Source organism: Colobus angolensis, unplaced genomic scaffold (assembly GCF_000951035.1).
Source record: "Colobus angolensis palliatus isolate OR3802 unplaced genomic scaffold, Cang.pa_1.0 Scaffold130, whole genome shotgun sequence".
Classification (NCBI taxonomy): Eukaryota; Metazoa; Chordata; class Mammalia; order Primates; family Cercopithecidae; genus Colobus; species Colobus angolensis.
The window spans coordinates 5,736,932-5,752,103 of NW_012114253.1; the positions used below are offsets into that span (position 1 = coordinate 5,736,932).

The 15,172-nt window shown below is 48.2% G+C and overlaps 1 protein-coding gene, 3 non-coding genes and 1 pseudogene across 4 annotated transcripts; 1 reads left to right on the forward strand and 4 right to left on the reverse strand.

Moving 5' to 3' along the window:
* Positions 1 to 1,107: 1,107 nt before the first annotated feature.
* Positions 1,108 to 1,181, reverse strand: TRNAN-GUU. The gene has a single exon. It is a non-coding gene; the product is annotated as a tRNA-Asn (tRNA).
* Positions 1,182 to 3,843: 2,662 nt separating this feature from the next.
* LOC105506062 lies at positions 3,844 to 4,695 on the reverse strand (annotated as a pseudogene).
* Positions 3,970 to 4,041, reverse strand: TRNAE-UUC. The gene has a single exon. It is a non-coding gene; the product is annotated as a tRNA-Glu (tRNA).
* Positions 4,696 to 7,739: 3,044 nt separating the features above from the next.
* LOC105506043 (protein FAM231A/C) lies at positions 7,740 to 8,248 on the forward strand. The gene is given in 2 exon segments (XM_011934063.1): positions 7,740 to 8,118; positions 8,121 to 8,248. Coding segments are annotated over 2 exon segments (507 nt in total).
* A 2,071-nt stretch (positions 8,249 to 10,319) lies between these two features.
* TRNAG-CCC lies at positions 10,320 to 10,390 on the reverse strand. The gene has a single exon. It is a non-coding gene; the product is annotated as a tRNA-Gly (tRNA).
* Positions 10,391 to 15,172: the final 4,782 nt, after the last annotated feature.

Here is a 15,172-nt window from a genome sequence, read left to right on the forward strand (position 1 = left end):
GAACAGAGCATCAGTGAATGATAGTGCAAGTTTAAGACATCTAATAGGCAAGTTAAAGGAGTCCTCCAGACAGAAGGAAACTGATACCGGATGAAAATCTGGATGGAAAAAAAAAAAACACTAGAAATGACATCTACATAGGCAAATATATAATTTTAACATCTGACTATTTAGCCGGGTGTGGTGGCTCATGCCTGTAATCCCACCACTTTGGGAGGCCAAGGCGGGCGGGAATCACTTCAGGTCAGGAGTTCGAGACCAGCCTGGAAATATTGGGAACCCCCTTCTCTACTAAAAATATAAAAATTAGTCGGGTGTGCTGGCCCACGCCTGTAATCTCTGCTACTCAGGAGTCTGAGTCAGGAGAATCGTTTGAACCCGGGAAGCAGAGGTTGCAGTGAGCCAAGATTGTGCCACTGCACTCCAGCCTGTCTGATAGAGCAAGACTCATCTTACAAACAACAACAAACAAACATACAAACAAACCAAAACCAAAAATACATCTGACTCTTTAAACAAAAGTAATAAAGATGGATTGGAAGGTTTATAACACGTGTAAAGTAAAATGCATGACAATAGCATAAAGGCAGGGAGAGGAGTAATGTGAAGAGGTATGGTACCACTTGAACGAGACTGTGATGAGTTAATTTTTGTGGAAAGCAAGGCAAAATTTTTGAGGTTTCTCTCTTCATATACTTTCAGGTTCCCATACATACAACCTAGTTTGTTCTGGAAGGATCTTATTTTCTAGGCAGCTCAGAGGGGGAACTTCTGCTTTGTGTCCTCATGGAATGCACATGACACAAGGGACCAGTCTTTGACTTTTAAATACGGTGCAAGGCCTGAGGAGAAATAACTGCAATTTATTATTATCATTTTAATGAGATGGGATTCTCACTGGTCTTGAACTTCTGAGTGACCAGTCTTTGACTTTTAAATACAGTGCAAGGCCTGAGGAGAAATAACTGCAATTTATTATTTTAATGAGATGGGATTCTCACTGGTCTTAAACTTCTGAGTTGAAGTGAGGCTTCTCCTAGGTCAATCTCTCGGGATTAATAAGCGTCAGCCACCGCGCCTGGCCACAACTGCCAACATTTAAAACCACGTCCCTGGGTGGGCTCGAACCACCAGCCTTTAGGTTAACAGCCGAACGCGCTCACCGATTGCGCCACAGAGGCAACCTCGATTGGTCGCTTTCATCTCACCATAGATTAAGCAATCACTAAACTCTAGGGGTCGCTGTTTGCTCTCTGCAGGACAAGTATGGAGACAACAAAGCTTCAGAAAACCGGAGAGGCTGAGTCGACTCATTGTGTTGTTGCACGTTAGAAACGCGCGCACTGCGTTCCTCTGAAGCCAGAAGGGCGGCCGAATGGCCTTCACCCTGAGTTAACCCTCGCCTCCTTCAGAAACCAGTGCCTCTGAAAATACCTGCATCTGCGACCCGAACCTGAGCCTGGCAGGGCCCAGGGGAAGCTGAAGGCCCCGACGGCTCTCATAATAGCTCTTTCTGTTTTTGTTTTTGTTTTGCGCCGCCTTCAGGCAATCATCTGCTCCGCTTGCTCTCCCTTTACTCAACTCGGCTTCAATAGATGGGGTGGGTGGGGCTGGAGCGAGAAAGAGGCAGGGGAGTCAAAAGGGAAAAAGTGAAAAGGAGGAGGGAGAAGCAGGGGAGACCAGGACGAGACAATGGGACAGCCCAGGATGCCCGGGCAGAGGGTACAGGCTGGATGCAGAGAAGATGGGACATGTATCAGAATGGAGAGGGGGAAACGGGAGAACACGTGAGAAAATCACAAGAACCTGTAACTGCCCAAGAATAAAGAAGTAAAAATCGCATAATGTTTTTACATTAAAAAAAAAAAAAAAGTCGGGGAACCAGGCGCGGTGGCTCACGCCTGTAATCCCAGCACTTTGGGAGGCCGAAGTGGGTGGATCCCTCACTTCGAGTCAGGAGTTCGAGACCAGCCGGGCCAACATAGTGAAAGCCGGTCTCTACGAAAAATACAAAAATTAGCTGGGCGTGGTGGCTCACGCTTGTAGTGCCAGCTATTCGGGAGGCTGAGGCAGGACAATTGCTTGTACCTGAGAGGCGGAGCCAAGATGGCGCCACTGCCGTCCAGCCTGGGCGACAAAGGGAAATTCTGTCTCTCAAAAAAAATATGTAAATAAATAAAAGAGGGGTGGGGAAGCAAAACGACGAGCAATAAGTGTGGGGCGCATTGGGATTCTATAGTGGTTAATACTCTGCGTTGTACCTGCAGCAATCTCTGTTCTAATCCGAATCCTGGTACAGTCAGACTCAATCTTGGACCCACTTGGGCGAACTCATGTGTCTTTTGGTTTGCTTTAATTCCTGCACCAGCTGCCGCCTTTATCTGCAGCCAGAAAGCCAGAAAGCAGGGTTTACCGCCGGCCCCACAGCGCCATACTGTCTGGGGAAAAGAAGGAAACCCAACAGTACATAAACAAAGGCTCAAAGAGAAACCGTCGAAGTGCTCTATGCCTCACCGTTTAGCAGAAAATATCAAGCAACTCTCAACCTAGCTGGTCTGTAGCTTCCACGAATAAAATAATTTATTGTAGTCTTTCTGGTTGGGATATTTCAAATATTTGGTGGAGCTTTTAATGAGAGAGACTCCAGTGTAGAAGAAAAAAATGAGGGGGTGTGAGGATGAGGTGACTTTAGTACAGAAAAAAAAAAAAAAAAGACAAGCTACCTAAACGTTTTAGGGTGGGCGTGAGGCGATGTCAGTGTTGAATCCCGTTATGTTCGGTAAAGAGCGCAGCCCTCTTCTAGCGCAAACACCGTTTCCCACATTGAGGAAATCACAGGGATCAGCAACTCTTGAGCGCGATGAAGAAGCTTCACTCTGGCAGAACCCCCTTCGTGACCACGGTCTCTCCCCTGCCAGGTAAGTGGGAATTAGCCCATGCCCTGCGGGACAGCACAGCCTCCTCGCCCGGGCCGGACGCTCAGGGTCACCACCCTCCCCGCTGCCGCCCCTCGCCATTTTTCCAAACCACTCTCCGCCAAAGATTCCACCCACAGTCACCTCACACGACAACCCAGGCCGCGTTTCCGCAGCGGCTCCCGCCCCGCGGCCACCGCGCCCTCTCACCCCCGCGGTTCTGCCCGCCACCTCTGCCCAGTCTGTGCACTTCACCTCCCTGGCTCCCGCTCCCCCCTGATCTTACAGTGGACGCGGGGTTCTCCGAACCCCTCTTGGGAGCACTGAATGGAAAAGGGGGAGCGTGCGCAAGTTCTTGGTAGAGTGTAGACATTGTGGGATTTGACTGTTTCACCATTGCTTCGACGTCCTAGTGCTGATTTCTACACCTGCCTTCTGCTTAGGGCACCGGCAACAGTTTTCCATTTGTGCCTACTCCACCTGCTGTCGTTGTTGGGTCAGCAAACATCGCCTCCCTCTACCGCTCAATCAGCAAACAGGACCGCCCTCCAGGACCTCACCCGCCGCTCACCGGCCTCCCAGCTTCGCGGGCATCGCCTCCGGTCGCCTCTTCCCCAAGGCCTAACGAGCACGTTAGCTGCGAATGAAGGTGAGGATGCTCCGCTGACTGGCCGGTGACCGTGTCCAGGGCTTGCACAAACGCCACGACCTGGCTTGGCTTCTCTCTTAGTTATTCGCAGCCCAGCCCGATAGGCGCCTCCAGGGCGGCTACGGCCAAGAAAGTGGGCTTATTGGGTGCAGCTCCATGGGGGCTGGCATCTCTGCAAGGCTGTGTACACCTGAGCGAGACGCTCAGTCGCGCTCTAAAGCCGCTTCTGCGGATGAGGGACACGAAGATAAATTTGAGCGGTGTGCCATGAGAGGTGGTCTACCAGGACTTGCGCTTCTTCGCCCGGGTTTGCCCCTCGCTGCGAAGAGGGGTCTGCATCCGGCCCTTGCAGCTGACGGCTTAGTAAAGGAAGATTCCTGCGGGAGGACGGCCAGTGCAAAACAATTCCCTGACCGGGAATTGAACCCGGGCCGCGGCGGTGAAAGCGCCGAATCCTAGCCACTAGACCATCAGGGACATAAGGAAGGTTTCTTACTCTCCCTTCTTTGCTCTGAAGCCACAGTTTCCCTGCCTTCTGGGAGGACATGGGCCTTGTGAGGGTCGCTCTTTGCTCCAGGAGTCGTCTCACAAAGCTCTTCCCTCCCTGCTTTCTTCAAAAAAGAGAGCCTGCAGGCGACACACCGACGTCTCCGAGAGGGACACCAAGGCCAGGAGTCCCACGTCCTACAGCGAGTTGGAGCGACCCGGCCGCAGCTCACCACTGAACTAGAGATGGCGCCTTTGCCAGGTGGAAGCAAGTGACGAGGCGGTCGCGGGTCGCCAGGTCCGGAGCCGCGCACCAGATTGCCAGGAGGCGGCGGGAGGCGCCGGGGGTGAGACGGGGGCACCCTCTGCATCATAAAGGACCCAGACCCTGGCACCCTCAACATCATAAGGAATCAGACGGATGCGGAAACCGAGACAGGCTGGATGGGAAACTCTTTCCAGGAAGGCTCCGGGGCCCTCAGCTGGTCTCCCACCTTCCCCTGTAACCTGTGACACCTGCCATTTTCCCATCTTAGGCTAAGGCAACGCCACCCTTGCGTTTGCTCCGGACAAACTTCCAGAGTTCCCTCTGACGCTGGAGTTTTATCCTCAAATCCAATTGGTCACCCATTCGTGATTTCCCATCGGCCAAGTGCGTGGGCATTGATCTACACGCGAGTTTCTCCACCTCTGCCGAATGGCTACCTCGGGGCGGAGGAGGGGCCCTGCCGCGGTGGACTGTAAGGTGTTCAGCAGCATCCGTCCCTCCGCTGACTAGACACATGCCAGGGAGTTAACATTCTCCCTGCCCGCTTCCCCCAGTCGTGGCCTAGTGTCCCAGCGAGGATGGGAGAGGCGTGTAAGGGCGAAGTTGCCCCCTCTGAGAACCATTGCTGCGGGTTGTCGTGCTCTCTGAACTTGTGCAGAGGACTCTCCAGATGAAGGCTCAGCGCTCGATCCAGCTCGAGACACCCTCGCTCCCCGGCACAGTAGGACCTTAGGATCGGAGGCTTTTAACATCTCCACATTATGAGATTGGAAACCTTTAGGTCTTTACTTCCGTTCTGTCCTCCAAATCCGCCATTTCCGAGCCTGTTGACCAGTGCTAGCCAGGCAGAAGGCTGGGTTCACTCAACGAGGCTCCTCTCGCCGGTCCTGGAGCTTCAGGCCTCTTTCGGTTGCAGAGAAGCTTTATGGGCCACTTCCTTCGGCATCCCCGGGGGCAGGTGCGCGGTGCGCGGTGAGGAAGACGGTTTGACTGCGGTTCTCGACCCCAGGCGCCGAACTTCCACCCCGGTGCGCGCGCTCTTCCAGGCTCCTGTTGGTCCCACTCGCCAGGAGTTAGGTCTCGGGTCAGCCTGAGCTCCCGAGACGCCCAGGCCCGGAAGGACACGTAGGGGAAATCGGCTGTTCACTTCGGTCCTTTCCCTTTTCTGACGGGAAAGAAAGGCGGTTTCCTGTCCTGTCCTGTTGGGCAGGCGGAAGAGAGATCACAGGGAGGACAAGAAAAATCCTGTGTGGTTTCAGGATCTAAAGTTACCACGAAGTCGACCTAACCTCTGGGGGTCCTCCGGGTGCTCCCGTGGCTGGCAAAGGTGAATCGAGTTTCCGTCTCCAGTTTGCCAAGGCGGACAAAGTCGACACAATGGGCCTGTCCACTATCTTCTTTCATATACACAAAATGTCAGCTCTTCCTGTTTCAAACTTGCAACATCCCACTTGATGACCAGCTAAGCAAATTAGAGACCCTCCTGGGATTCCATCTCTGTGTTAGTTCGGCCATCTATAACAATGTACCATAAACAGGATGACTAATTCACAACAGAAATTTATTTGTCACAGTTCGGGAGGTTGGTCCGACATCAAGGTGCCAACATGGTAGGGTTATGTTGAGGGGCTTTTTTTCTGGTTGCAGACTGCCACCTTCTCATTGTATCCTCAGGGGGCAGAAAGAGGGTGAGAGAGCTCCCCAGGGTCCCTTTTATAAGGGCATTAGGCCCATTCAGACTAATGGGATTAAATCCACACTCTGCTGAGTGTTGTGGATTTTTTGCATGTTCATCCTCCCAGGAGACAACTGGAGATGTACTGTCCCCAGAGGGTACAATAGAGAATCTTCCGTCACAAGTCAGCAACCAGCATATGTGAGTGAGAGCATGTGTCTGACTCCAAAATGAGAGTGTATTAGTCTGTTTTCATGCTGCTGACAAAAACATACCAGAGTCTGGGAAGAAAAAGAGCTTTCATTGGACTTACATTTCCACATGGCTGGGGAGGCCTCAGAATCATGGTGGGAGGCAAAAAGCACTTCTTACATGGCAGCAGCAGGAGAAAACAAGGAAGCAGCAAAAGCAGAAACCCCTGATAAGCCCATCAGATAGTGAGACTTATTCACTACCAGGAGAATAGCACAGGAGAGACCCACCCCTGTGATTCAATTACCTCCTCCTAGGTCCCTCTCACAACACTTGGGAATTCTGGGAGGTGCAATTCAAGTGGAGATTTGGGTGAAGGCACAGCCAAACCATATCGGAAAGGGATGAAGTGATTGTGTATCCTGATGTGTGTGATGGTTTTATGAGTTATTACCTATTTCAAAATTTATTGCAATGTGTGAAAAAAGAACAAGGACTTGTACTATCTGACTTTAAGGCTTCCTATAAGCTATTATAGACAAGGCATCAGGAGTGACAAATAGATAAACAGACTGAGTTAAGAGACCTGAAACTGATTCACAGCTAGACGGTCAATATATGGGTCTTCAATAAAAGCAGTTCAATAGAAGAAAATAAATCATTTCAATTAGTGGACTTTCATATGGAGGTGGGGGAGGCCAACAATGTTCTTCTCCCTCACACTACACACAAAAGTAATTTGAGGTGCATTAGACACCAAAACTTCAAAGGTAAAAATATAAAGCATTTCAAAGACACTTTGTGACTTGTTGGTAGGCAAAAATTAGCCTATCAACAAGTAGGACACAGAAAAGATAGACATAAAAGAAAGACATGATCAACTGGACTTCATCAACATCAGCCATACCTTCTCATTAAAAGATACCATGAAGAAAGTGAAAAAGCAAGCCAGCCACAGACAGAGAGAAAATAGTCACAAAACATATCTGACCTCCACACCCTGTACTTACAATTATAGTGGTCTGATACACTGCACCCAGTTTCTGCTGGAGTATTTTCTGGATGTCTCTAATGAGTAAGAGAGGGTCCCACGGGATATTCCTACAGTTCCCAGATGAACAGTGGGAAAGACCCCATGTTGACCAACTCCAGGGGCCTGAAAACCCAGGTGTTCGAGGAGAGTGGAGGATACCCGGACCCTGCCCAGACCGCTGGATGGGATGTGCCAAGAGACCCAACAAGGGAAGGGATGTCCTCCTGCCTCAGGTCCTCCTGCCTCAGGTTCTCTGTTGTTCTGTGTTTAGGCGACCTGAACCCAACTCCCTCCCCAAGCACTGCAGATGGGGCTCTTCCAAGGGCTGGGGATGTTGCTGTCCTAAGGACAGCTGAGCAAGGGGGTCCAGGGGGAGCTTGGGTGGTGGAGGAGAGGAAACCGGGTAAGGCGTGTGAAGCAGTCGACCATACCAGACGCAGAGAGGACCCGCTGGGACACAAGAGCCTGCATGTGAAGCCAGGCCTTGGGCCACCTTGTTCCTCAAAGGGGTGCCTGCTTCCATGGGATCTTCAAAGGGACTGTGGAAAGAGAAGCCTTCAGCCCACACCTCTGAATGCTTTTCCACCACAGCATGCTTTGTGGCCTTTATTCTGCTGGTGTAGAACAGTCAGACCCCTGCAGGGCTGCAGAGCCTCCGTACTGGGCAGCATCCCAGCCTGAGTGCCAGAGCTCAGTGGGCAGGCCCCCGAGCAAGCAGAGAGGAGGCCACCTTCTGGACAGAATGTGTGGGACAAGAGCGATGGCTCATCCGTTCAGGTTACTCACAAAATGAGAGTCAGGAAGATCAGGGCGCAGACCTGATTTTCCACTCAGGGCTGAAAGCAGACAACCCGAGGGAGAGCAGCATCTGGGTCAATGAGGTAGAAGACAGAAGACTACAGGTACTCCTGCCCTCAACCTCAGCCCCTCCTACCCACGTCCTCGACGCCCCCTGACCACCTTCCTCAGAAGTGTAATAGGAATCTAGATTCCCCCTGGCCTGGTTGCTGCTGGAGGCACAGTGGCCTGATGGAGCGTGAGGCAGGTGTGGCAAGGTGTGGATTGTCTAACTGGAGGTTGGGAGTCCCAGACGTAGAAGGAGAAGCTTGGAGTGCAGCGTTTGGTGGTATGTGTGTGGCAGTAGGCGAAAGAGACAACTAAGCCACTTGAAATACCTTGAGAATTCAAATTTAGAAAATTCCCGGGGAAGTACGCATGCAGGCATTCATGAGATCCAGAAACCAGCTGCTGCATAATTGCACGTTGCAAGCAAGCCCTAAATTGCTGATTTTTAAACAGCCTGATGTGTTCACAAAGACAATTTCTGAATTGTCTTAAGAGCAGAGGTGCACTAAAGCCACTGAGCCCTGCAGCCCAGGATCCCAGTAAGTTCTTTAAGGACCATTTATGGAAGAATTTTGGAGTTGTCCTTGGTAACCCCCAAGAATGTTTTGATTAGGAGTAGAATTTTAGATGTCATCGATTTAAAAATCAAAACGAAAACTCTGGAACTCATAGAGAGAGAAAATTAAGAGAATACATTCGCTATCCTGAGTAGAAAGATTTCTTATAGAACATAAGAGGCTTTAAAAATAAAGAAAAAATGGCAAGATTTCATCAAATTAAATGCTTTCAGAAGTAAAATTAAAATCCGAAGCCACCCAACCAACTGGACAGACCACTTCTTGGCCAGGGAGACCCTGGGGAAGTCTTGAATACTGAGTTCCTGGCCTGTATTTGGAAGCTCACACACCTGTCCTTATACTCTCTCCCTTTTGTGGTTTAGACACAACTGACCAGCATTATTGTTAAAATAGAGATCATAAGACTGACAGAACAGACTCCTTACAGCAGTAAGATATGACATTATAAACAAGACCTAAGGCCATGCCAGGCAAGGTTAAGTCATGCACCCCTCAATTTAAAGAATAAACTATGTTCTAATTGCCACAGGTTTTTTTTTCTTCCTTTTTTTCCCTCTACCTAAACAAGCACAGGCCTTCAGATAAGCAATGCTGAAGCACTTGCAGCTCACCCATTACTATAAACTGACTGAGCCCTCCCTACACAAGCCATCACTACAGCTTCGATTGGACAAGACACTGATTTCAGTAACTCTCTCTTGATGAGAGACCACTGGCTGTGGACTGGTTCTGGACAGTGCACAGAGGCTGTGCTCTTGATTGCCTTTGTGTCCCTGCTTCACCTTTTGAAGCACAGGATCTTATTATAATGTATTTAAATGTTGTCTCCACCTCAAAGTGAACAGGGGTTGCATGTAACAGTCATGTTTACTCAGCATGCATGCATGTTGACGGAGTCTGGCTCTGCCGCCCAGGCTGGAGTGCAGTAGCGCGATCTTGGCTCACTGAATCTCCGCCTCCTGGGTTCAAGGGATTCTCCTGTTTCAACCTCCCAAGTAGCTGAAATAGCAGGTGCATGCCACCACGTTCGGCTAATTTTTGTATTTTTAGTAAAGACGGGATTAGTCCGTGTTAGCCAGGCTGGTCTTGAACTCTTGACCTCAAGAGATCCATTCGCCTGGGCCTCACGAAGTGTTGTAATTACAGGCCTGAGCCACCGTGCCCGGCCAAATTTCAGGCCAACACCTGTTGACACACATTACCCCCCCCCCCCACACACACACACGGAATCCCTCGCGGAACACCGATGGGCCCACAAAACACGCGGAGGCCGCAGTAGCTAACGATGTTAGCAGATTGGGCTCACAGTGTCTGGCCTACAGCCCTGAGGGTCCACTGTCCACCTTTGCGGAAGGACCAGTCTGCACCGCTCCCCTCATCTCCAGGCAGATTCTTCCCCACACACCTCCCCTTTCTTTGGGCCGCTGACGCCTCTTGGACCTGTGAGGTGACTGCCCCGCGCGCAGCTTCTCTCCTTCCAGGAGCTTCTCCATAGTGGCTCAGTGGTATGCCCCAGGTCCAGCACGCGATGGAACCTGATGGTTCTTTGTGTTCACTGTGATCTTCATAGGGAACAGATCAGAGTAACAGGTACCAATACCAAGACTGCAGTGATTCACCAGAAACAGTTTGTGGCTTCCCCAGTTGCTAAGGGGTTTCTTGAGTCCAAGAGACTCCTGCACTGGCCGGGAATTGAACCCGGGTCTCCCGCGTGGGAGGCGAGAATTCTACCACTGAACCACCAATGCCTGTCTTCAACTGGTAACTGGAGAATAACTGAAAAGAGTATCCGCAAAGACTTAGCAACTGTTCCAAGCAGCTTTTTCTGGCATCGACTGAAAGCTAACAAAGACATCCAAACCAAATGTTTTTATAGGAAACTTTTACTAGACAAAGTTATCCATATCAAAGTAGTTCATCTGTCAGATCAAACTCTTCACTCTGAACAAGGAAGGTCTTTCTACCTGCATCACAAACTCCTACAATCAAACATCAGAAATTCATTCATGTTTCTTTCTTCTAATCCTAAATCTTCAATTGTCAACCTCAAACTGCTGCCTTACAGGTTCTGAGAAGGTAACCTAACTGGTAGTTTAGGGAAGTAAAGTTCAAATCCAGGGACGAAATAAGAAGCAGAAGCAGAATTAGAAGAAAGACGAAATAAAAGGACAGAATCAAGGTAGAGATAATGAAGAAACAAAGCTTGGTCCACTGAGTTAGTCTTTTGTCGCTGGTTTTTTTGGCAACAGAGTAATGATCGGTCCCATAATCATTATAATACTATTATTTGTCTGCTTGAAGATATATAAAGCATTTGAAGGAAAAGTGATGTAAAAAGATTAATAATGCTTGCAGTCAATGTTTCATTGTTTGGGAGAATCCAATTTCCTAAGTCAGTATGCTTTGATGTATCAGCTGTGTAAGGAGTAGACTAGTTTAAGGAAGTATTGACGGTACAAATATTAACATATTAGTCTTTTGATAAAGTTCAAATAGTAGACAGATTTCTTTCCTCAATTTTCCCTGGAGACATTAAACTGAAGAGAAAAATCCAGCATTTTCCCCACGTGTTGGGTCTGGGAGTCATTATGACTTTTTCAAAGACAGGAGCTGTGACATGGAATCATCCTTCTTCTCTAGCTGAGACACCAAGGTAGGTCCAGGCTGAGTCATAAACTTGAGCCCAACAAGGAAATCACCCTTCACATTGACCTTGCCGAGCTTTGGCTGTTCTCTGTTCTTTGCCCAACACCCAAGACACACACCAGCTCTGGCCAACAAACCTTAACATATTATCTATATCAACCAGAGCTACATTTATTCCCAAATCTCCTTCTAAAATACAAAGCTGTACTTTCTCTTCAGCTTTCTTGGCTCATCCCCTCCCTCTCCCCCTGCATCCCCCAGGCTCAGGCCCCTACTCTCTCCTGGATGGGGAGATGTGTCTGGTTTTAGGCAGTGCCCTCTAGATGGGTCCAGGATGGGGAAACATGGCTCAGTTGACAGTGTAATGGGTAAAACAGTGGCCACTTTTGAAGGCCTGTCCCATCTCCCCTTCCAGAATCCTGTAGGACTTAGAATTTATGGGCCACAGTGGAATTCTTGGCTCCCCAGGACCTTGTGGTGGATGCTGTTTTTCCCTGAGCTTTCATGAGGTGACTATTAGGTAGCAGGCCCTGCTCTGGGCTAGAGGCCCCATAATGAATAAATCTCTGGTCACTACCCCACGGAACCCACCACTGCAGGCATTGAGAGGGGGAGAAAGAAAGGGACATGGCTGGTTTGTGTCATTCTCACGTGGCAGCCCACCAGGTCCTGAGAGAGTGGGAGCCAGTGCAAGGAGAGAAGTCCAGTGAGAAAGGCAAATGGATGACATCAGACCCAGGGGCTGAGGCCCCCAAATGCAGCCAGGTAGATTCTGGAGTCTCTGGCAACAGTGGGCGAGACAGAATGTGTTTCAGAGGAGGAGGAAGGGGTTGTACCCCATGGAAACAGTATATGGTTTTTACAGTAGTGCGTCTTTCTCTAATCACTAGTTAGCGTGTTCCTGTTAATGGAAAATATTGGTGTTGTAAGTTCCCCAATGTTCTCATCTTCCTGTAAATTTGTTCCTTCCCTCCCTTCCTTTCTCCCTCCCTCCATCTCTCCCTCCCTCCCTCCCTCCCTTCCTTCCTTCCTTCCTTCCCTACTCCCCTCCAACTCTCTTTCTCTCACTTTATTCTTTCCCTCCCGCCCTCCGTCTCTCCGTCCCTTCTTTCCTCCTTCCCTCCCTCCCTTTCCTTTCTTCCTTCTTTCTCATGCTCTGTTTTTTTCCTTTTCGTTCTCCCTACTTTTTTGAGTCGATCACACTGTATTGAAACCCACGTTATTTACCAGAATCTCTGGAGCTGCTTCTGTATTGCAGGCCGGGAGCTCCTCCAGTAGCCCTTAGCTCCTCCCAGCCCCTCCTTTGATTTGTGGGTTCCACTGGGGCAGCTGCTGAGTCTCAGTGCTTTCTAGTCTTCACCAAGGTCTGCCCACCCAGATGGTTTGTACCTGTCTTTACCACAAACCTGCACTATCTAGATTGCTGAGGCTGCTTCTCCCTAACTGACCTGCTGTTTTCCGGGGCACCCCAGGATTCAAGGTAAATGGCACAGGCATGGAAATCTCCAACTGCTCTGACTCCAGGTTGGTGCACTTCAATGCCAAGTACTAACCACACAATAACAGAATGCCACCAAAACCTTGATATGGGGCTGCTGCAACCTAATTTTAAAAAATTAATAGATATTTTTTATTATTATTATTTTTGAGATGGAGTCTCGCTCTGTCACCCAGGCTGGAATGTAATGGCCGGATCTCGGCTCACTGCAAGCTCTGCCTCACGAGTTTACGCCATTCTCCTGTCTCAGCGTCCCCAGTCGCTGGGACTACAGGCGTCCGCCACCTCACCTGGCTGGTTTTTTTGTATTTTTTAGTAGAGACGGGGTTTCACCTTGTTAGCCAGGATGGTCTCGATATCCTGACCTCGTAATCCACCCACCTGGGCCTCCCAAAGTGCTGGGATTACAGGCTTGAGCCACTGTGCCGGGCCAATACACATTTTTTAGAATAGTTATAGGTTCACAGAAACATTGAGTGGATAGTACAGAGAGTTCTCCTAGGCTCCCCTGTCCTCCAGCACACAATTTCCCCTATAAGTATGTTGTATTAGTGTGGTCCATTCGTTACAATTGATGAACCACTATTGATACATCATTATCAACTAAAGTCTATAGTTTACATTAGAGTTCATTCTTTGAGTTTCACAGATTATAGGTTTTGGCAATTACATAATGTCCTAAATCCCCAAACAGCGTCACGCAAAATAGTTTCACTGCTGAAAATTCCCTGTGCTTCACCATTTCGTACGTCCTCCTCTCCTCCAGTCCTGACAACCGCTCATCATTTTACTACTTCTCTCTTTTTGACTTTCCAAGAATGTCCTAGAGTTGGAATCGTACAGTATGTAGGTTTCCAGACTTAACTTCTTTCTAGCATTATGTATTTTAAGTTCCTCCATGTCTTTTCACGGCTTGATAGCTTGCTTTTTAAAATCACTGAATCAGATTTCATTGTGGGCTACAACACAGTTTGCTTATTCCTTCACTTGGTGAAAGACATCTTGGGTACTTCCAAGTTTTGGCAATTATGAATAAAATTGCCGTAACTAGTTATGTGCAGGATTCTAAGTGAACTTAAGTTTTCCAGAGTGACTGTACCCTTTTGATTTCTACTGGCTGTGGAGAGTTCTGGTTGCTCCTCATCTTTGAGAGTATTTGGTGTGTTCACCTTTTTGCATTGTAGCCGTTCTAATAGGTTTACACTGATATCTCATTGTTGTTTTAGTGTGCAATTCCCTAACGCCAAATGATTTTCATCATCTTTTTCATATACTTATTTGCCATCCGTATATCTTATTAGTGAGGTGTTCAGATCTTTCACCTATTTTTTTCTTTTTTCTTTTTTTTTGCTTCGTGTTGTTTAGTTCTCAGAATCCTTCATATATTTTGGACAGCAGTTTTTCCATCAGATTATTTTGTAAATATTTTCTGCCAGTCTGTGACTTGCTTTTTCCATTCTCTTAACAGTGTCTTTCACAGAGCAGAAGTTTTTAATTTTAACGAGGCTCAACTTAATTTTTTTTCATTAGTAGATTGTGCTTTTGATTTTGTATCTAAGAAGCCATCATCGAACCCAAGATCCCCGAGACTTTCTCCGATGTTATCTCTTAGGATTCTTATGGTTTTGCACCTTACATTTACATGTAAGATTTATTTTATAAAGGGTATAACATACATACAGGGATTTATTTATATATTTTTTGCATGTGGTTATCCAGCTGTTGTAGCACCACTAGTTGGAAAGGGTAACTTCCCTGCTTTAAATTGTCTCTAAACCTTCATGGAAGATCAGTGGACTGTAGGTAGGCCTGTTTCTGGGCTCTGTATTCTTTTCCATGGATCTACTTGTGTGTGTGTTTTCTCTTTTCACCAACTTCACACTATTTGGGTTACTGTAGCTTAATGTAAGTCCTGAAGTTGGTAGTGGCAAACCTCAGGGGGGTTTTCAGAACTTCATCTTGAGAACCTGGTTGAGATCATTGTAGTAAAACTTGGAAATATGTGAGATTCCCCCTTAATCTGGTTCTCAAGTAGTTTTTAATGCACTAACCAGGCACCCTCAGCTTCTAGTGATCTGTCAATACCATTTAAGTTCTTCTCCCACTTGCTGTCCCCAGTAGCTTCTCTTCCTGTGAGCTCTGACTCCTTGTGTGTTCGCCTGTCTTCCTCATTTTTAGGGTGGCAGTTTTCCCTGTGACTTCAATTCTCTGGTCCACCCTGGAAGGGTTGACTTTCAGTTCCTCCAGCCTTTTGCTAGCTGTGAGGACGAGTGATGACTGCCTAGCTCTTTCCATGTTGGACTAGAAACCCAAAAGTTCCTTTAAAGAATTACTTGTTATAAAAGTCACCCATTGTCAACATACGACTCAAGGATTTCAGCTGATT